This window comes from Pomacea canaliculata, linkage group LG12 (assembly GCF_003073045.1).
Source record: "Pomacea canaliculata isolate SZHN2017 linkage group LG12, ASM307304v1, whole genome shotgun sequence".
Taxonomy (NCBI): domain Eukaryota; kingdom Metazoa; phylum Mollusca; class Gastropoda; order Architaenioglossa; family Ampullariidae; genus Pomacea; species Pomacea canaliculata.
This window is the reverse complement of record NC_037601.1, coordinates 2,688,425-2,711,944: the sequence shown is the minus strand read 5'-3', so window position 1 is coordinate 2,711,944 and position 23,520 is coordinate 2,688,425. Positions and strand designations below refer to the sequence as shown.

Sequence of the window (23,520 nt, the reverse complement as noted above, 5' to 3'; positions counted from 1 at the left end):
TCAGCAGGAAATAAATAAAAAAAAAAAACCCAGTTAATAGAGTGATATAAAGAGATGAGAAGTTTCATTCATGGACATAATCCAGAATCACAGCTTTGCTAACCATAGTCAGGTGCTTTAGCATCTCCTGCTGATTCCTGCTGCAGCTGTCGTAGCTCATCCTCCTCGTCTTCAAGATATGAATCATCCAGTGGTTCCATACAGCAGAGGCTATAGCAGATGATGCTGATGATGAGAGTGGGGAGACCAAAGACCAACAAGAACAGCCACCGTGAAGCTTGCCATATGCTCTGTGACACACACACAGGTGTGAGTGGTTGTATATGTAATAAATAAATGTGTATCCATGAAATATAAAAAAATAAAACAAGATTTAAATGTTGTTTTCCCAGTTTCATTTAGAGGATAAAAATACTTTATGTTTCAACAGGTCATATCAAGGAATGGCAGTAAGAGAATAAGACGCTGCTTTATGATGTTAAAACTTTTCACAAAGTTTTAAGAAACTGTTACATTTCTATCTGTATTTTGTTCATAAATAATAAAATGCATTAGCCATTTGCCAAACATAATCTCTTTATATGGTTGATACAAGAATGTGTTATGTGGATTTCAGTTTCAGGGGAATCATACTTTAAAAGAAAAGTCCATCCCACACTTTTAATATAGAAGTGGCATCTGCCTTTCAAAAAGTACACCCTTATTTTATCCTAACCCTTTTGTACTCTCTACTAATATGCCATTTAGCCTTTGACCAGGAAGCAGTTTTCTGTAAAAGGCTAGAATTGACATTAACTGTAGTCATGAACAGACCAATTTTGATCACCAAACGAGACCAAAGTTTCACTCACCACATATGACCTTTAGATAAGAAGCCAAGCATTATCATAAAAGTGATAATAATGATAATGGCTACTTCCACAAAGTAATTGTGAAAAACACTAAAGCCAACCTGTTCAAAGGCACAGCAGATAGGTTATGAACAGAATGACTGCAAAAACCTGTTAAGCACTTCCTGAGCAACCATCCTGATGCTCTGATTACTGACAGTTTATTGATATTCCTGATATCACTGATTTTATGGGAGTACTGATGAGCACATTATGTCTTTAATGGTAGGACTGATGAGTACATTCTGCCTTTTATGGTAGTACTGATAGGCACATGTCTTTTCAATAAAGATGGCACCAGTATTGTCATAATGCAAAATAAATCCTCTAGAAAAAATGCCTTTCTGCTAATAACAAGGGTGTACACATGCACCCACTCAACCCTTCCTTTGAACAAAGTGTCAAAACAGCACTCAGGGGCAGATTACTTGTAGACTTACAATGATTGTGGTCATGATGTCATACAGCAAGCGTTTGACCCGCATGAAGAATCCATTGCCTCCATGAGCCTAAAGGAAAATAAAATACTGTAAATTCCTTTTCTTCAAGACTTACCAGATGACAAGAGACAATATGCTAAGCAATGGTAGTATACAATCTATGGTCATGCCATCTGGTAGCGTCAAAGAAAAAAAAAAGAAACAAGCACATTATCTTGCTGAAGTTTTTCATAAAAATCATGGAAAAGGTTAAACAATTTCAGAGTATTAATTTAAAACAATTTTTCCAACTTATTTGAAAGTAACTACCTAATGCAAAGGATGTATAATTACTTATAGCAAAGATAATCAAACTGGCTGGAGCTTCAAGAAAATGAATATCTTCATATCCTTAATTCACATACTGTGTCATAGATGGTTCATTTGCCATGTATTTACTCCCTTACCTCTGTTCTGCCTTTAGAGTGCTCAAGCTTTACCTGAACAGTTCCATTGCGGATGCCATCTAAAAACTGCATGAAAGTGTTGATGGTGATGTTGGAGGCAGGGAGGTCTGGAAGGTAATAGTACTGAGGGTCGACTTCTAGCACCAGGAGAACTGGTGGTGTCAGAAATGACATGGTGATGGTGTTGACTGTTTCTACATCGGTCATCCATAAAAACTGAAACTCGCTGCAAAAATGTTGCAAGAAACAGGTGTTGTGGTGAGGGCAAAGACCTATGGTCATTACTCTACAGTATTTTCATTACAATATGCCTCTTGAATGTCAGTCCAAACTACAAATACTTCATAAAATATAGATAAAGACAACAGTTATTCCCATATTAACTCTGTATGCATAAAAAGGAATGCTTTATCATTTTCATTCAGTCAGGCTTATACAATGGCTGTCAACCTTTGACATCTAAAGAAACAAGACTGCAAATGACAAATGTTGGAATATACAAATATTTTTAAAATCTATGCTTAAAGAATGTTTTAAATACCTGTGATATTTGTCACGCTGATCAAGTGCTATTGCTTCTGCAATGTTTTTTAACCTGCGGGAAGAAAAAAAAGCAGTGAACTAAACCTGCAAATACAAAGATATTGAATAGTGTCATGCAATCATACAGTTCTGTAACTACTCAGACACCTGAACATTTACCAGCATGACACCTACAAGTACTGTCACTGCTAATGATAACACCACCACCAGCATATCTAGCAATACAAAGCTCACCATGAGCCAGAGCACAAACTGAGAAACCTGCGACATCTGTTTAATAACTTGTAAAATGCAAACATTATGATAACATAAGGTCACTGTAAGCCAGAGTACACACTGAACAATCTACATCTGTGAAATAACTTGTAAAATACTAACATAATATGATAACATAAAGACCACCTAAATGAATGTTTTCAGTTCAATACCAGATGCTAATTCCCAAAGAATGAGAGAGTAACCTGATTTTGTTTTTTTTTTGGTTCATGAAATTCAAGCTTTCAGTCAACAAAGTTCTCAAAAGTGCATGATCTAGTTCAACAATCTCAGATGTGTATGATTGATATCAACAATCTCAACTGTTCATAACAAACCTGCCTACCAAAGCAGCCCAATGTGAAATTTCAATTCAATAATGATGTTATGATAAAGACAAAAGATAAACATTTTGTTTATTTTATTAAAACATTTTCTTGTGTCTAATGCCAGATATTGTTAACCCTGTCCATATATGTTAGAATGAGTATAAGTCTTCATTACACTCTTGACAACTGTAATGTCTAGGGCAATTCTTTGCCTGTTCATCTTTCAAAGTGAACCCAGGGAAATAAAATCCCTTGCTGGTGATAGTTGTGGAGTGAACAACAGTTTACAACACTAACAGACTCTGGTTGTTTATAATTATAGAAGACACAATTTGTGTATCACCAAACAACTGTAATAAATAGTGACTGTCAGGTGAACGAAAGGGTAAGGCTCTTCCCATCTGGTCTTGATAGTAGGTTAGAAAGAAGTAATGGAAATGCTTGAACAACATCATCAAATGAAAATATTACAAAATTATTACTAATTCCACTTTGCTGATTTATTTGCTTGTTTTTCAGAATTACTACGTGTGATAATGCTGCCAATGAAAATCGGTCAAAATAAAAATAATATCTGCTGACTAAAACACTACAATTTCTTAACACATTAGTAAAGGCCAGTCACATCTCCGCAGTCAGGACAAAATGCGCTGTTACGGTCACAAACAGTTTAACGAGATGATGAATGGGACCAAAAGAGGACCTCTCAGTGCAGCACTCACTGCCTGACACAGGACATAAAGTGGCCTTTGTTCATGACAAATGGTCGCTGCGGTCAATAGTGACATCCTGGCATCGACCTGTACTGCGCTGACTTTTAAAAAAAATTTAACCATGAGAAACCTCGCATACGACAAGCGGAAAAAATAGCTGAAGGGACTAAGTGGAAGAACTGAGGAAGAACCTGAGTCAGGACAGGGAAAAAAAAAGGCATTTGAGGGCACGAGCAATGTGTTTTTACATATATATATATGTTACAGACCGCTCATGTAGAGATAGACACCACAAATGGAGGCAGATACTTAACACTACTTACTGGTTTGCAGATCTTTAATTATTAACACAAACTGAAACTGTTAAAGCCCACCTGTGACGTTAACTTTTTATAACTATACTCTGCGGTTTTTGTGAAAACACTGGTGTGGCTCATTAGGTAACGACGGGCAAATACCACCTACAGCGTTGGCAGCGGGACAACAATTCCCAGCCACCACCATATACCTCCCTTCCTTCCACGAACTTGTATTACGCGCTTCCATCATTGTTTTGTGGCAACGTGAAACAGATACAGCTCCTTACCTCCCCTCCTTCTCAAAACACGAGCAGACCGCAAGATGAAGGATATGCACATCCAGATAATTTGGGTTTTGAAGTCCATATGGTTTTAGAAAAAATTTTGTTTAAATCTTCGGAGTTCATTTTAAAGATATCTAACTTGCAGGAATGCAGCTGTCTGTTTTGCATGGCGTCGTAGAAAAGCTGATACAGCGTGAGACGCAAGGACTGACTAGTTTCGCTGAAAAATGACTAACAAGAGTAACCGGCGCTGTCCGGGTTGATTTTGACCACAAACTCTTTCAGCTGCCATTTTATCGTTCACTTCGCTCTATAACATATAATTTGATACGAGCTTGTTGGATTCAGTTCTTGATTACCGTCGCACCAACGTAGCGACATTGTGACGCGTACTGTCGGTTGGTGACCTCTGTACCTCTGTACAGTTTGACACCTCGCTCTCCCTTGACCGTCATGCTGTGACGCTTCTTCATCGTCCCCCCCAACAAAAAAAGTCTGTATCAAGGCTCCTAATGACACGCGTTGATGACAGAGGTGAGGTTAAAAAAACAAACTTCAACGTCAGTGTCGTCTAAGTCTTCAACAGAAAGTTAGGTCTTACAATGGGCAACATAAAGATTAAACTAAAAAGAAAACCCTGTATACTACTCATGCAAATTTTGGTTAGAATTTGACAAACTGCGTGGAATCGCTGAAATCTCTCTCTCTCTCACACACACCCACACACATGTAGCGTATGTCTAAGTTTCTGAACTAATTCGAGGCGAAGACTGTAACATGTTCAAAAGCGTTTCTTGATGATGATGATGATGATGATGATGATGATGATGATGATGATGATGATCTAGATTCTAACTAGATATTTCTTAACGCGCGTGCCCGCGCACACACCTGAGTAAATCTGTTCTATATTACCGGTTCGAGCGTTCACTCACGTGCATCCCAGCATGCCTCGCTTCTCGCGGATGCACTGCAACCTACAGACGGCGACTCAGAAAGAGGAGGAGAGAGAGAAAAAAAAAGATTAAAGGAGGTGCAAGGAGGAGAGATAGAAAAAGCAAGAGATGGGAAGAGAATATCCTTCAATCTAGGTCGCTACACAAAAATGAAGGTCTCGTTAACCTTTTTGGCACAGCTACATTTAAAAAAACAACTGGTGCATTAAGTGATGCGTTAAAAGCTGATGGCTCGATGTAAAAAGTTCTCTCTTACATGCAGGCACGCGCGCGCTCAAAAGACCCAGACATGAGCAAAGCTTGCCAAATGCCACACATAATTTTTTTTAATGAAATGCATCTCAAAAAGATTTCTAATATATGTACGCTCAGCTAAAAAAGAAAACAAAAACAAAATACAAATAACAACAGCCAAGCTCTTTTAAAGATGACAACAGCAAAATCTTTTAAAATTGGTACGAGTACAAAAATAGTAAGCGATGACTGTGGATATAAATATTAATACATAATACTCATTGTCTGTTATACGTGTATGCACCCATTCTTATCAAACTGTTTAAAAACATTATAATTAACAATATTATGCTTAATCATTTGCACTCATTTTCTTACCATTATGCTTTATCAAAATGTAGCTATAACAATATCTTACTAGTTACGATAATGTATTTATTAATGTCTTACTTTCATTACCCTATGTACTCTTTCTCTTTAACCTGTGGCTCAGCGACTGAATGTTTTGTGTCGCAGCATGCTATTGGTAGCCAGAGTTTTTCTGTACTTTCTTTATTATCGTTGGTCAACACAGAATGTCACTGCTATGGTTGTGATGGTGCGCGGTACAAGCTCTGTCCTGCTATCGTTCACTACACTAACTATCAGAGCTACAGAAGCCCCATGTCGGCTTGGCTGCTACAGAAATGTCTCCCACAGCAGAATATCGATGTTCGTTGTTTTACATGTCTGGTCCTTTTCCAAGCCATTCTTACCACACGGTGCAGGGCAACAACAACAATAATAGTAACGTCGACGAAGATAATGACAACGATGAGCCTAGGTTCTACCTGTCCTCCACGCTAATGGATATCTAAGCTCGGCAAGACGAAGATATAAAGTGGGAGTTATAAAAAGTGGGAATTTGCAGAAGTAAACATAAAGGATGCGAACCTCTGGGCCACAGCTGCTATCACAACTCCCACTTCATACACTATACCAACTGTTGTCGTTTGCAATTATAATATTCTTTTCTCTTCTACCTTCCAACCCACCCCGTTCTTCTGTCTGTATCATGAGGAACAATATATTTGCCCTCTCAAACGAGTGTCTCCCTCCCCCACCACCATCACCAAAAAAAAAAAAAAAAAAAAGTCTTGAAAGTGCAGTTACAACATCAGAAGCAGAGTGCGTTCAGCAGACATTGTTCTGCACATGTGAACTACACGTCTCCAAACACCAGCATCTCCCCAACATCCAGACTAAAGCGGTTCATGGCTGCGAAATTAAGGAGTGAGGAGACTCAAAACAACAGTGAAAAGCGATGTTAATCTCTCATTACTCAATTATTTATACAGATACTTTGCACTTAGGAACCCTTATTTTACACATGACACACCCCGAAAACTCCGCAGGAAACCTGAGAGAGCAGAGACAACAGAGGAACTGATTAGCGTTGCTGTTTGAAACCCTAGCGGCATCTGAGAATGCCTCGCTTTGTGGCAACTGCTTTTCAATCAAGAAAGAAAAAAGGAAGGCAGGCACAAATCAAAGTGGACAGGAACGATGACATGAAAGGAGGCCGAAGAACTGAATTGAAAACCCAACAAATGTACGCAGATACACAGAAAGCGCCTGCGCGGAGACAGGATGTGAACCCACGACCCCGTTCTGTGATGACTGTGCCACTGGTGCAGTCACGTGTAACAAAGAATCAGAATTCGATGCCACAAGTCACGGCGCAAAGCCTAGAATAATGCGGATATATTAGCGACAATAATGGTGTTCAGCGTTCAGACCAACTGTAATGAGAGGAACGGCGATGTAAAATTCCAGACTGTCGGAAGTGTCAGCAAGCTTCATCATGAAGGCAGAGGGCGAGGCAAGTGCTGCCTAGGAGGCAGTTAGTGACGTCGTTTCTCACGGCCTTTAGTTCGCTATTTGCAAGACCTCCGCGGAGAAAGGGCAGGGCAAGGCGCTGGAGGTGGGCACGCGTCTTGTTACCCTATATTTCCAAAATGGCTGTCTTCTTTGGGGTGGGGTTGGGGCTGTAGTCATGATGCGGAGGTACATAGCTGCCCCCGCGGTTATTTTGTCTCCGACCTGTGGCCACAGCCCCAGACTTCGGGTACCAATGCAGGACGTTGACTTCCTGACCTCGGTGTGTCTGGAAGGAGAAGGTGGTCCCTGTGGTCTATGGCCGCCTGCCAGACGGCTTCCTCTTCATTTTATAACAGCCCCTAACTGGCTCCTGAGGGTGGAGAGGCAAATTTTACGAGCTTCTAAGGAAAATGATTTATTTGTGTTTCAGCCATCTGTTTGTTCTGCACAACACGATTTATTTTGGGCCGAATCTCTCCGTTGGGATGCAGGGAAAGAAACAATGGTAAGAAAAAAACCCCCAAGTATTTACAGCGGCGGGGGCGGAATCGGGGGAAGGGTTCGGAGGAAAAGGGAAAAGAATGAGAGAAACAGGGGACTATTAAGCGGAACAACTTGAAGTCCTCTCCAGGAAGTGGTGGAGGTCCTACCAGACTAACCCCCACTCCGAGTATGCTGTTCAAGACATAGCCACGTAAAGACTGTTGCCGAATAACGAGAACGTGACGCCTGTCTGTCAATATGCATTGACACAATAACTCCACAATCCTCTTTAACCCCGCTGACAGTTACCCACCAACTGTTTAAAAGATAGATTTATAAAATTAAGTAAGCAAATGTCAAGGCTGCAGGATCAGGACGGCGCACACCCGGGGGAAAACCCACCGACAGCAGAAATGCGATCATAAAAGAAGCATGGACTTTGCATTAGGAAAAAACTGCTGACTTGGGTCTTTAGAAAGCTGTTAGTGAAAAGGATACGCTTGTTTTTAGCGGTCGGAACACCCGTTTTGCAGCTTTAGCCCCCCTAGGGTGACGAGTTAAAACAAAAAATAGGGAGATGGAAGAGAAAACTCCAATGTCCCTCCCGCAACTCATTTTCTCCCCCAGGCTCCGTTACGCACGGATAGGAAATGCTGGGAACGCTGGGTTAGAAAATCTCTTTGGACCTTGAAATCTTTATTCAAAAAGCTGAGGCAGACAAGACAATGTTTTCCTTGACATTGCCCACCTGTCACCAGCCATCACCTGTACAACACCCACCCCTTCCCTACAAAAAAAGTTCCTTTGTAACCTGTAACTTTGTAACTTGTAACGCTAAAACCTAGCGATGATTGAGAAAAAGGAGACAGACAAGATCAGTGGCAACTACATGACGACAGGGGAGAAAAAACTAAACTTGCGAAGATCGTGAGATTTCAGTACTGTGGCCAAGGGATGCACATGCACCCAGAACTCTCAGGAGGGAGGAAAAACTGTGAACCTAACTCAGCTGAACAGCGCTAGGCTACCCCGTGTATCCCAACTTCAGTGATGCGAGACGGGTCGAAGGTGAATGTTCTCTACTTGAGAAAGGCGTCTTACACCTTGCTGTACATAAATTCATGACTTGAAAAAAATAGTGGACCGAGGACGAGCATGTGTTAACTATTATGAAAACGAAATGAAGGGTGACATAAAACATCTCTTTATGACAAAATTACGGAGCTTAAATAGCGCAAAAGCACAAGAAGCAGTGTTTCCTTCTCAATAAACATGACGGCTGTGACAGACCACATTGCTCACTCCTGTGGGGCGCCGGGGAGGGACACGCCACTTTCCGCTGTGTCCTCCCAACCGGCAACAATAAAGTATGATGGAGAGTTTCCGAGTCGACGGCGGTTGCGATCTTTGCATGCTTGCAAGCGATTGGACATGTCAGTACAATGGCGCAGTAGTCTAGCAATGTAATGAAGTCAAAGCCATTATTCACCGCTGTCCCGAAAGATGGGAAACATCGTCTGGGTACATCAACATTCCCACGGCTGTATTATGTTTGACTAGCCAGCATATTGCAGTTGTACATGTAGACAAAACGGAATCCAGTCCCCCTCCCCTCCTGGGCGGTGCGGTGGCGCAACGGTTAGCGCCTGTCACCAACGGTCAAGTTTGGCTGTCCTGGGTTCGCCTTTCTTCCCGGCTTCTTTCTCTGCATGTAGCATCTGTCAGCAGAGCTGGCTACTTTGCCGTGATGTAGCCTTAGTTTCTGCATCGGCGTAACCCCCACCCCACCCCACCCACACACACCCCCCTCCTTAAAAAAAAAAAGACCGACTTTCCCAAGGACGCTTCCAACTGAACAGTTTCCGTGCGAGTACAAGAGTCACATGTTGCCGACATCATCAGGTACAAGTATTTGCCTTCTTAAAATATATTGCAGACGAATAAAAAAAGACGGCGAACGACAGAGCGAGATAAGGGGTAAAGGGAGGCGAGCCCTGAAGGCGTGAGACAGATAAGGGAAAAGGAGATTGGGAGATGCTGACAGTCAACATCTGTGATAATATGCTTGGCGACCTCGCCACGCACACCTGTCCTCCCTTGTGTCATTCGCAATGCACGTGGACCACACACATTTGTCAACATGACTACCCGCCAACCTGCACAGGTTGGGGGGGCAATGAAACAGACAGTCTAAAAGTATCGCGCACCTTCGTGCTGCCTGTGCACCTAAATGATGATAATCCGTTAATAAAAGTCCTAGGCGGAGAGGGTCTAGGTATAATTTACTACTCAGCCTATCTCTGGGATTAGACATATATCTCTAGGGTATCAGCTGCACAGGTGAAACTACTAATGATGGAAAAGACACCGACACCCGTGAGACATAAACGCTTGTCAAGTCCGTGCTTTGTCATGTTGTCATGTCACTCTTGATGTCGGTTTGCTGTCAGGCCTCGTTACCAGACCACAGGCTGACAGACAGACTGCTCTGTTCAGCAATGCATGCCACTGCCAAAGGAATGTTCGCTTTTCCTCTGAATGTAAGGCAAGGTAAGCGGGGGTAAAGACAGCGTGCACGTACTTCCTGCTGGTTACATCAGACTAGCTCATCATATGCTCCGGAAGTTGAGGTTGTCATGTGACGTGCGAAGGCTACCTGCGTGTGCGTGCACTGGCGTCACGACTCGGCCCATTCATGCGTTCCGTCACCTGTCTGGTCACCTAGGCGCAGCTCGGCCTCACGAGGCTGCTCGGGCTGATTCAAGCCGCCAGGTAAGCGACACCGCGAAGTGGGTGGTCCAGCTGCTTCGGGGTGCGTGCGACACGTGGACTGTCGTCTGCACGGTTTGTGTGCGGGTGTGCGTGGTGGTGGTGGGAATGGGGTGTGTGGGTGGTGGGACGTAAGCTGAAGGGGTGGAGAGCTGTCTCCTACTGAAGAGAAAATAAAAACTCGCAAAACTCTCAGCAAGTCGTTTTGTCCAAAGCGTGTCATCTCCAGCGTCATCATTCTTTTCCATATCGGTGTTAATTCAGAGCCACGAGTGCCGCGATTCATGGTTGTACAGCCTAAACATTGTACATGCACAGCACGTTTCTCACCCTACAGCCCCCTGCCAGCAGCCCCCTAATCATGCCAGCACATCTACTTAGGAGTACCCCTGCAGTAAAAGCATGCACACGCTTTGACACCTGACTGAACGATGTAGTTATCACACAACCACAGACCTCCTACGACTCAAGCTACAGTGAGTACTCGCCAGTGAAGTAGCCTGATCGTGGCTGCATGATTCTCACTCACTTCGCTACACCAACTGACCGGATATCTTTCCAGCTGATCAAGTGCAATCCGGTGGACTATCCGTGTCACGGTGACATCGTAAAAACGGTTACCGTATAGTTGCGCCTGAGCTGTGGGGCAAAGGCGGGGAGAGTTTCCACTTCTTCTTTTGTCATTTTAAGGGCCTCGCTAAAAGAGCTGGCGGGTGCAGAAACTGTTTCTAATGATGAGTAAAGCTCAGTGCAAGATATGATTTCCTTAACTCTGGGTTCATACCCCCGTGCGTTGTCAAGATACACGCCTACAAACATCAGAATGCAGGAAAAGTGTCCACAAGGCAGACGGCAGATGGTCTTGGCGCAGGGCTGACAACGCATAGCATCACTTTTGATTTTTACTCGAACCAGCTCTTTTGACCATTGTAATATCTTCATTACAAAACCCGTGATTCATTCCGTTCCCTGAGGGAAATGGAGGGTAAAGATAAAAAATGTTATCATAACGTTTTATATCTCACCTTTAGATTCTCTCTGAACCTCGCCTGCTTCTCTGAAGTCACCCCCACCCCCCCTTTAATATGTTTGACATTATACAGCAGTGTGGGAGTTGGCAAACAGACCCACACTTCAGGCAACTTAAATTTCTGAATAATATGAGGAGATGGTGGATGTTAAAGTGCTCGCCTGTGTGTTTACACGTTGGCAGAGGTGAGAAAAAGTGTGTGTGAGTGCGTGTGTGTGCGTGCAGGCTGTTATATTAACCATCAGCTAGGTGAAGAGCATGGCAAGGCGAGAGCACTGTCAGTCTTGGTTGTCCTATAAAGTTAGAACGACATCAACACATGAAGAGCCCACATCAAAGCCATTTTAATGAGCGCATATGTTTGTGTTCATACACACTTTAACGAAGATGACGGTTAAATGTAAGTCTTTCGCACCTCCTGTTTATGTCTACTCGCAGCAAATTGCACGAATACCTTTGATAAAGTCTGTCTACTGAAGGAAAAAGTGTCATGTGCCAAGCTTTGTAGTAAGTTGGGAAAGAAATCTGTTTATCTAGTGGCAGAAGAGCTACTCAGAGAGCTGCCGAGTACTAAAACTTACTGGAGCTTGTTCTTGAAGCTGACACTTAAACATAAGCTGTTCCTTAGAACACTAGTGACTGCAAAACCTAGTATCGCTTATCTTCAAATATTCACAAGAACCTTGAAAATGAATCTTCATCACGTGTGTGTGTCTGTGTGTATTTGACTCTCCGTACAGTTGCCTACTTAGTCTTCGCCAAAAGGTGCTGGGTCACTGAGTGCTTTGGCGACTGTAGCTAAGGAATGACGACCTCGTTGGTGGGCTCGCTACATATAGGCAGAGAGACAGAGAGTCAACATTGAACAAGAATGTAAGCAGCATAAGCAATTATATAGGAAAAAGTATGTATACGTAAATCATTATTTAATAAGATATGATGGGGAAAAATTCGCAAATGTGTTTGTCAATCTGGTGTTTTCTACAGCGCAAGAAAAACAGCTTTGAAAACAGTGTGGGAAACATGCCAAACTTTCTTTATGAAACTGCACGACACTCGCAACCTAGAACATGTCAACGTACAACAACAACGAAGGAAACAGACTTGCAACACAAGCTAAGGTGGACGACAAGCCATGATGCCACCGGTACTGACGTCACACACGGCTTCCGGGCCAAATGGTGATTTGAGCAGGTGAGGAGAGAGTTTTTATTTGATTTCACGAGATCCGTCTTTCTCCTTGCGATTTCATGTTAGAGATATTAATATCTATCTATCTATATCTAATTATAGTGATATGAAAGGAGTCTTTTGAGCGGGGTGTGTGTCACCAATCGGGTAGGTCTTTAAACACCTCATAAGAAGACCAGCGAAGAACTACAAACATGAAATCTTGTGATCTAGTGCCTGACGCACTGAATAATTTGCTTAGCGGCAATTTAAATCTGACAATTTCCCAACGCTTCCCAACGCTTTTTTCAGACTCTAAAAATCTGTTGCCCATCCTCCATCATCTCCAGAGTCAGGGTAATAAGATTTTTTTTTTAACTGCTTGAGGGCCGTGTCGGACACTTGCCAAGAAACTGTAGAGTCAGAGCTCTCGGTGTCCTAGTGTTTGTTTTGTTTTCCTGACAGTACTCGCAGCCTGCACAGCGCAAATTACACAAAGCTGCGGAAATGTCAAGAAATTTTTCAAGGTTTTCTTCCTCGCTCTCTGTTTTTTACAATAGCACCGGTGATAGGAATCATCCTTGACGTGCGCCTTTTGTGGTCCAACAATAAGCTCCTGTTTGGTTACTGAGCAGTACTACACTCGTTGAGCTGTTACATATATATATACAGCGCTTCCATGACTTTAACGACTTAAACGAGGCATTCTCTGATGTTGAATGTTAGCATCATCTGCCATAGCCCCTTGTGCCAGACTCTGTCCAAAAGTCGATGAAGTGATAGAATGCAAAGTTCAAGATCTGCTCAGAACTATGTTTTCACGAGGTCTGAAGCCCACCCCGTGTTTTACTAGCAGTTCCTCAGCGGTGATTCTGTGACATTTGCTTGGGTGGCTGACAAGCTTGTGATTCTGTAGTCCTGGCACTGCTTTTAGGGGAGAGATATGAATAGTGACTGTGTCCATTCTTTGCCTTCTCACATTCTTTTGCACAGAACACAGCTGAGGGCTTTTGTAATTTTCACATTATCAACGCCTGGCGACTTTCATCCCCTCATACCGAGTACAGCTCTTTCGACCATTTCCCGTAGGACTGGTAGGTCTGTAGGTTCATTGTTTTTATGTTGGCTTTGGTTTGCAGTATTCAGTCTATCGGCTGATCTTAAGTAAGGGTCCTCAGTGGTTGGTAGGCCTTTTTGCTGTCACCTCGTTCCATTCCACATTTATGTCCAGTAACTGGCTCTCGATCCAGTTCTTCCCAGCTGCCTTCATCCTTTTCTTGATAGCGCAGTTCACTTCTTTATATTTAGAAACTGCTTCTAATTTACTTAGCAGCAGCACTCCGAAGATAAAAGGTGTAGGATGAACCCTATTACTGGTGCTGTTTAATTTCTTGGAGAACATCATTGCTCAAAACCTCCACGACCATCATGCTTCCATTTCAATTGGTGGAAGGCCGATCTGCAACCTACGCTTTGCAGACGACATGGATCTGTTAGCAGGCAACAACAAAGAACTAAACGATCTCACCAACAGACTGATAGTTCGATCGCATATGAAATGGAAAAATAATTATGATCAACTGGCAAAGGCAAAGCAAAGATGTACACGAACTGGTTACAGCTCGAAGGGGTGCGCAGTTTTACGGACTGGGGAGTCACCCTCTTGTTTCATGAATATGACTCCAGGTCTAGACACAAGAGCGTACAGAATCCCCACCCTTACCCCACACGTTTAACAACCTATCCACCCTGGCTTCTTCTGCACCAAGTACATAAAAGACGAACAGAACAGCGGGAACAGAAAATAAAAGAAAGGAAGTGAAGATGGATAAGATCAGCTTTGGTCGCTCCTTAGATTCTAACCTCCACGCTGTCAGGGGAGCATAAAACGACAATCAGACAAAGAAACGCGAACATCTTCAAAGCAAGCCATCTCTTTAGATAAGAACAAAAAAGTTAGGCGAGAACACTATTACTTCCGATTGTGATGGCAAGAAGGCGATCAGGTGACAGCCAGGCACTGTGATCCCCACTGTAATGGAGGAGACTCGGAGTGCGATGCTATCTGCCACGTGTACCATACTAGTCTAGCCGCGATGCATGGCAATATCTGACGACAGTACAATGTGAAGTCTCATTTCTCATCTTACTACTCCCTTCGACTGAGTACGCATGGCTACGCATGGCTGACTGAAGTCTACCTGCCAAGTACAATATCTAGGTCTGCTTACCTCCTCCAACCCTTTAAACAATATTGTGTCGATCGGTTTAATATTACCTGCTTGACAAAAATCAACTCAAAACGGTTTGTATGGTTCAGTTGTCCAACTTCAGACGTCACCGAATCTTAAGGAACTCTAACTCTTGGGTGAAAATATAAGAGAATAATGATATACGTAAACGATATGAAGAATACGTGAGACACAACTGTCACAAGTCGCTTGGCACCAGTCGTCAGCATACACGAGGACTACAAACTTCCTTCATTCCGCATTTTACCCACGTTTTCTCAGAAGCACACAACAGCGACTACGACTAAGGAGCGCTTTATGCACACAGGCACCATAGAAGTGATATATATATAGTAAATTCGTCAGAGGAACCGAGGAGCTGTAAATCTCGCAATTATCATCCATTACTTCAGGCGATATGGGCTGGTCAAAGGTCACGTTTTCGTAAGAAAGTTTTTTTTTTTTTCTTTTAGCAAAGAGAAGCATAAAGGCTCGGAACAAGCATCAGATAATACAATCACAGGATACGATCATCTGTAGCTGAGGAAATCCGCGAGCTGCCAGTTCGCCCTTCCAGGCTCTTTGAACCTGGCAGCTCATCGTTCGTCACATCGTCGAATCTGGAGGCGCCCTTCCGAACTGGAGGAAAGAGTCGATTACATTATGTCATCGCCTGTCAGTTGCTTCACACCAACAGTCAAATGCCAAAAACAGGATTTCTGATTATCGCTCCGGCACACCAGCCCACTGCTTCTAGCTTCGAGTCAACACGAGGGGCGGGGGAGAAAAAGAGAAACTTGTGTAGCCAGTGACCAACGCACACCAACCGTTACTCGCTTTGTTTAAACAGTAGAGTACGTTATAAACTGTGACTGTTTTCTCCGCTTGACTTTCTAGGTTTTATCTGGGACCAGGCACACACAGCTGAACAGGATCACAGAATTTAGTGCAGTGGCAACAATACCGAAAGTCGCTTGTGATTAAGCTGCTAGGATACCAACCACCTTTGATCCTCACACGTTGGCTGGTGTTATGAGGACAGGTGTCACTAGTGACCAGTATTATTAATTAGTGTTTAATGTCAGCAGTGACAACTATATGATGGCGAGCTAGTAGTCCAGGCGTCAAGCAGGTATCGAGAAAAATGGCGGGTTCCTGGTGACCGGCACCTTGCCGTTACAACATTGCATTCCCCTCCTTCTCGCAGGTAACCTGATTTCTTGAACCATAATCTGCTTATGGATGATGTATCCACGACAGATGTGTAAACTGAGATTATTGAATGTGATTATTCTGAAGCCATTTTCGCATTTCTAAGCGTACGAAATGCTCGCTGTACCAAGGGCACCTACAAAATTAATACAGATTGCACCTGGTAATACAAGCGTCTGGAATTATTTTAATTTTACAGCAAATTCCTGCACAATAGATTAGGGTGCGGAGGATGCAGGTACATGACACACAGCAACAAATACCAGCTGCAGCACCTTATCATCTATGTCAAATAAATAAATACATTTCTTTGCGCTGTTTTAGTGCGTATAATAACCTCTTACAAAAATGGTGCAACTTTTGTTTCTGAAACACTTTAATAAAAAAAAAAAGTTCCTGTGTCTTTGCATGCAGCCGGTTTGTCTAAGCAACAGGTCGTGCTTTCTTCTTTTATCTGATTAGCATAAAGTTTTCCAGGAGAAAGCACACCGCAAAGATATCGTCAATTCTCTAAATGACTTTCCAGACAATAAAGCAGGCTATTTATAGCTGAATGCTCCCAAGAGAAGGTGGGGTGCATATCCGACCGCCTTATCTCAAGCTTTCATCACAACAATAAGCCCCTGAATGCTCTTCAGCTTGGCATCAAGAAACGTTTCATGTCCCACGTAGCCCTCCCACTGCCAGGCCCAGCCGGTCTCCAACAGATGACGATGACGACGATAATGATGGCGATGATTCAAGCACGAAACACGGAGCTGCACGACGATGTCATGAGTTCGCACGAATTTATTTGGAAAAGAAAGAACCATGGCGCTCTTGCCTCTAGAAAAAAAAGAGCAGCTATCTCGTTTTAGTTCAGATTTCATGCAGAAGAAATCAATTTCAAGGACAATCACGAAAACAACTCATTCATTTGTCAATATGATAAGTTAATGAACTAGCAGAATCTAACGATTGGGTAGATACTATTAATCACACACGCCTACAAACATGACCATGTACAGAAATCAGAATTGTGACCACGTCTGCACACAGATAACTAACATATGATCCTACTCTCCCACTGGCTGAGGTCCATAATGATGTACCCGGAATAGACTAAATAGTCAGTCTTTAAGTTAATGATTGCTCACATTTAAAGATGTTAATCAGTGGCTCATGAGTGCGACTCTTGTTAAACGCTTCTGTAGCAGCGCGCAATGGTTAACAATGCACGTGCGCGAACACAACATCATGATGGTGGTGGTGGTGGTGGAGGTGGAGGTGGAGGTGGAGGTGGAGGAAGAGGAGGAACAGGAACCATTGTCAGAAGCACAAAAGCTCTACGTAACAAATCTGGCAACTCTCTTCCGCAGAATGTGCAAAATGTTGGCTGTCAGACATCGCAGCAAACGCATGTAGCCGTTATTAGTATCATGTAACGTCGACAACATCCCAACAGCCGCATTCCTCTCACTACCTTTACCACTACTCCTCCCACCACACAAATAAAGGGGCACAAAGACAAGCCTTGCGCTTGCCACGCCACGCAAACGTGCACAACACCCCAACAGCTGAAGTAACTGCAAACTTCCACATTCAGCAGAGATACACCCCATTAATCCAATCTCTTAAACATAAATAAACCAATGAAACACGTAAAAATATCATTTTGTTTTCAGTTCGCAACTTCTCTTCTTACAGATTGCCTTATGAGCAAAGTTGTTGTTTTTTGTTTTTTTTTTGAAAAATTTACAGATTGCTAAGCTTCAAACAAAGTTTGCTGTGAACACTGTACTTGTAGGTGTGTAGGTGTAACGCAGTGTTACTGTACGTGTTGTTGACATTACTGAAACAGCCGTTACAGTCAACCGTTGTTGCTGTTGGTTTTGGGAGACGATTTCGCACTGTCGGGTCATGCGGATCTGGAGGAGGGGGAATATGAGGAGTGGAGGATGGGAGGTGCGAAGAGGGAGAGGGGTGTGTGGGAGGAGGTCGCTGCACCGTTACTCCGTAGATGTTTACTGTTTACGTTTACTCGTTTCCTGCTGTTGTCCCTTACTTGCCTGCGAAGTCCGTAGTGGTGGTGGACTGCACTGGCAGTCTCCAGATCCCTTAGGTTGCCCTGTTCTAGACCTCTTTGTAGTTTTGTGTGCTTTATTACTTTCTACTGTTAAAGGACCTTCAGTTTGTTTTAGTTTCCTTTAACTTTTTTGTCTTTTTAAACCTGGTATTTGTATAGTTTGCTACCCTCTTTACACTTTGTGCATATTTTATGGGTTTTACTATTGTTACCTTACATTACATTATGTTTGGTTATAGTTATGGTTATGGATGAGTGAAGGAAACCCATATTTCCTACGGTTTAGTTTGTTTTAAAGATATTTTAAATTTATAACATGGTTATGCTATGTCATCACACTTATTAATTCATTTATGGCAAAGCTTAAGGATATTTTTTTTTTGGGGGGGGGGGGTTGTTTGTTTTTATCAATTTTAAGATGTTATTCAGCTTGCACTTGGCTTGTTTCTTGAGTTTGGATGGCTTGCCACGATTGCTACCACTAATAAAAATACAGTATGCCATAGCTCTTTGGGTGGGTTAAGGCAGTACATTTTACCGTTCTTATACCTCCTCTTTAAACTACACTATAAAATCGAGGTCTGCCTTATGCAACATTTTTCTCATTAAAATTCCTCATCTGCAACTCTTTCTTGCTTTGTTTAGGAAGGGGGGTTGGTGGGGGAGGCCTCTTTTAGCGAGAGGCACACACTTGTTAGTTGAGAAAACGAGGCTAAGCTAGGGAAAAGGGTTTCTGCTTACCATGGGATGTATGTATGGTGGCTTGCCACACGCCACCAACGTGTCTGGCAACACAAGCGTCCGCTAGCACCCAATCTCCATCGGCAGAACAACAACTGAAAAGAGCTACTTGTCACGGAACACGCACACAGAGGAAAGCGAAGGGGAGACTGGAAACAATGAAAAGAAGAGGCAAATAAGAGAAACATTTAACTGAAAAGACCATCGCCTCCTATCATCGGAGAGGCGCGGCGAAAGTGCAAGGAATACATATATCTAACAAGACAATGTCCTAGTGCAGGGGTAGGGAACACCCGCCCCTGGGTCGTAAGGCCCACGAAATCATTTGATCCGACAAGAACAAGGCAATCGCAGGCAAGACTCGAAGGGTAGCTTTTTCATAGCAACATAAATTTATATTAACCCTCTTAGCACTGCATAAAAGTATAAGTATTACAAAGACTGGCTAATAAATGAAGACTGGACAGACGGGACACATACAAGTACATGACAGGATACATGTATGCCTCTCGTCCGCTGCTCGCAGCCTGTAAGACGATTTTGGAGAATGTATGACATTCACCCCAAGCCGATGGCAGACCACTTGCGGTTGGTGTCGGCTGTTGATACGTGTAGCCGTTTTTCAGACATGTCGGTTCTTACCACATAAAAAAGTGATCGTCAACATCGCTGTGCACCTCAGTGTACAGTTCTACCAATGTCCAACATAATCCTTTCATGGATTTCCAAGGGATCAGAAAATGAAAAAGCTTTGGCTGGTAAAAACTCGTTTGGTTTATTATTTTATTTGTACATGTGCATGGATGCCTGTATGTGTAGTATGTGAGGAGACACTTTGTAAATGCCAAGAACTCCTCCAACAGCAGGAGGTACGTGTGTATTGAGTAGTCAGGATTATTTGTTGGTAATGTACTTTCACTGCACAGCCACGAACAGAAAATTGCGCATTAGGCAAAACAAAGGTTTTGTTACAATGCCTCCTGTATGAACTTTCTAATAATAAACACATTTTACAGACTTAAAACATTTGCTTCGCTATACTTTTCATAAAAGGAGAGCAAATTTTTCGCGCACCCAATTACAAAAATGCTGGTTATGGTGACTCAGAGGACCGCGAGTGCCAGGCACGCTGGGAGTGGACATGTTGTAAGTGTTAACACCGTCACGAAACTACAGCTTGACCAAATATATCAGTAGATAATTGTGTATGGCCCGCGAATGATGTTACAGATATAAAAAGTGGCCCTTGAAAAAAAAAAAAAAGGCTCCCCACCCCTGGCCTAATGTATCAAGGCAATTTACAGCGATCTACATGCATCTGGCGGTATCTATACAGAGTTATCCCGCACACATAAACACACGAAATATCAGAGAAGCTGAGCGCAGCTGTCATCTCGCCTCCTCTTGTTTACTTCTTCATATAACCTCTTGAGAAAATAAGATCATGTCAAAAGGCGACCATTCAGAAATAATCTGTTCAGCTGATGTGCGATTTTCCGTCCCTACTCTGGCAACCGTAGTTTTTAACCACCACCAGCCCCTCAATTCTCTCTCTCATTCCTTCTGCTAAATCAGTCCCACCCTTCTCGCGTCTGTGCAGTTTTGCGAGAGTTTTTGTCCATTTCCTTTTGTTGTTCATTCTCTCGGCAAGTTGTGGCAGCTGTCACAACTCTGGCTGTCGGTCTGCGGAAGATGGGCTTTTTAGCGGTGTTCACCGTGGACCTTGAAAAGCCCACGTGCGTGCATGCGGTTGGCTGAGAGTCTTGGACACTGCCCAACGTTTCACTTTTCCCGAATTTTCCACATAGCCACGTAGATTGAAGACCGCAGCGCACCTTTCACCAAGGTCTGAGTGCTTTGTTTAGGCTTGCTGTTCACCTCCAAGAGGTTCCAGTCTCCAAATGTGTGCAACGCTGACATGGCAAGTTAGCAGTCGGGGGGAGGTACCTTATAAATATATTCTGTATGACCATTCTTGTCCACCCGATAAGTTGCTGGCATGAAATAGGTTTGTGCTGGGTTTTTTTTTCCAACATCACTTTGAGAGTTAGTACTCTGTCTGCGCGCGCGTGTGTGTTTTCGATTCTATAACATCTCAAACCATTAATTTTTAGGAACCTAGGTACGCCTCAGTATATTCGTATAATCTTTGCCAAGCACACCAACATTCGACAGTAAGTCACATGTGGACGTTTAAGAAAGTCCCACCTATTAGGGCAGGAGGACTATCACAGACATCGCCAGCATCTGCCCATCCCATTTCTAGCTCGTATCTAGCGCTTCCAGCGTCAGGTGACAGTCTGTGTCATACTTTGTATGTTTTCTAGAAGGCCCTGACATCGACATAGGAGCATGACCAGAACGATGTACCAACGATCTATTGCTACTGTCTCTTCAAGCTTTAATGTGTAAGTCTTCATCGGCCGACAGGTCTGGACTGGCACAGCCGCCGTGTGAACCACGCCCATCAGCTGACTTGAAGTTATGTAACGACATGTGTTCCACACTCTACACAACGCTCGTTGTTACACGACTCGAAATAATAATAAAAAATACTTATTTATAGAACGCCGTCCCACCAACAAAGACGGGCTTCAGGCACTTACACGAAGTCGCACGAGCATTGTTGACATCAAATACGTCTTACAGATACATTCGCCATCATTCAAATCATAACTACTCGGTCTATCTCTCTCTCTCACACTCACAGGGAGGAGGAGACTAAAGTACCCGGAGAAAGCCACCGATGGTCAGCCTTGTAAACAGGTGTCACATTCAGAGAGTGGTGTGTCATGAACCCATGACAACCGTGATGATTGGCATTTTAGCCACAGCGCCACCAACCATCCCATAATAATTTAGCTATGTTATATTGTACACTGCACATTATTTAGGATTTGTACCGACACGTTTTTACTAATATATATATAGTACCAGTCTCTCCCATCAGTTGTGGCTTTGATAACGAAAAAGCATATTTGTCTTTCACGACGTTTGGGTTTAGACCACAGGTGACAATGCTCACAGGTGACATGCCAGAAGGATCGTTAAAGAAAGGTGCTTGCTCCATTTAGAATTCGGGAACTGGTGTCTCGTAATGACACTAACCCTCTATGTCCTATGTTAGTTCTGGATAGTGCCTCACAACATATAATTACATCTCTCCGCTCATAATGCAAAACAAGCTGTCAAATCAATTTGTGTTTCTGTTTTTGAAATGGAGTCAGCATTTAGACGACGACTATGATGTAGTATGTATATCGTCAGAATGTTCGCACTGTCCTGTAAAAAATGTTCAACACTTGTTCCCCACAGTGGCTGTAGTGGAAAAAAACTACTTTGCTTCATTTGACTTTATATCATCCCATTTTAACAGTTTTGTAGAGCCTGTGTAAAGGCTAAGATATGTAACCTCTAGAAACTCCCATCATGACGTTTTACTCTTTCACTGCCTAGAGACGCGCGTACACACATACACACGCCCTAAACAAACGCTCGCAGGCGAACATTCACACACTCATACACTCACACACAACCACTCACGAGCTAGGGAAGGAAAGATGAAGGACAAAGTGCCGATCACATGCCAAGTTGGCACCTAGTGGCCATAGTATGTCGGCTCTTCGTCCACCGTTTGACAGGGAAGAAAAGGTGAACATTCCGACTCCATACATTATCCCGACAGAGCTGGAGGTAAGTCCATGGTGTGTAGAGAGGACTTTATCTCCGCCAGAGTTCTTGACTGCACCCGTCTGTCTGCGTGAGAGCAAGGCGAGGTGGATGGACGCATGCTCCTTGGGAAGGTGTAGGGCGAGAGGACACACCCTGGCACGCACTGTCAGACGGACGTGTAGCGGGTGTGGGAGTAGCAAGGTACAGCGCTTGTCTGTGTACAGTACATGGCTGATGTAGCTGACAGGACTGCACGGAGATACACTTATCACGAAATGAGGTGGAGTTTAGCCATAGCACGGTTATTACAGCACTGACAAACTGACAGCTGTTTATCGGGTAAAAAGTAATTTCTCCATCCTCCGTGTGCATGATGGACTTACACGTGACAACAAAGATGACAGCGACAATGACGATAAGATGTAGGAGCAACTGTAGAGGACAATGACACTGACGTACATTTAGGTTCCTAAAGTATGTCAATTAGTTCTTTTTAACTGTTATGCATCGTAAACGTTTGATCTATAAAAGCTACTCGCCTGTCGGTGAGAAAGAACTTCTCTAAAATGTAAAAGCTTGCAAAATAACTGCCAAGGCATAATCGTAAACTCGATAGATTCGGGTTTGCAGACAGCTGTCGAATGAATGAAGTTTCTACTGAAGCCCCGGATTTGCGGTTATCGCTGTCGGAGGGTTAGAGGAGCGCGAGTGACACAGCTATGTCGCTGAAATGCGGCTCAGACGACTGAGCAGACGAGGCTGCATGTGGAGCATAAAACCCGAGTGCGAGTAAGTAATGTGACCCGAGACATTGCGAGCAGTGTCAATAACAACGTCTGCACACGAGATGATGGTAGAAAGAGGTGGTCGTGGTGGTGGTGCTGTAGAAAGGGCAAGG

At 43.2% G+C, this 23,520-nt stretch overlaps 1 protein-coding gene across 1 annotated transcript in view; it reads right to left on the bottom strand.

Annotated features, from left to right (window-relative positions):
* Positions 1 to 23,520, bottom strand: part of LOC112576537 (protein disulfide-isomerase TMX3-like) — a 67,756-nt gene that overhangs the window by 4,332 nt on the left and 39,904 nt on the right. Inside the window, exons 10-13 of the mRNA XM_025259075.1 lie at positions 2,318 to 2,371; positions 1,810 to 2,002; positions 1,331 to 1,399; positions 104 to 290 (exon numbers count right to left, since the gene is read on the bottom strand). Of these exons, the coding sequence (XP_025114860.1) occupies positions 104 to 290; positions 1,331 to 1,399; positions 1,810 to 2,002; positions 2,318 to 2,371 (503 nt within the window). The remainder of the gene's footprint in view (positions 1 to 103; positions 291 to 1,330; positions 1,400 to 1,809; positions 2,003 to 2,317; positions 2,372 to 23,520) is intronic.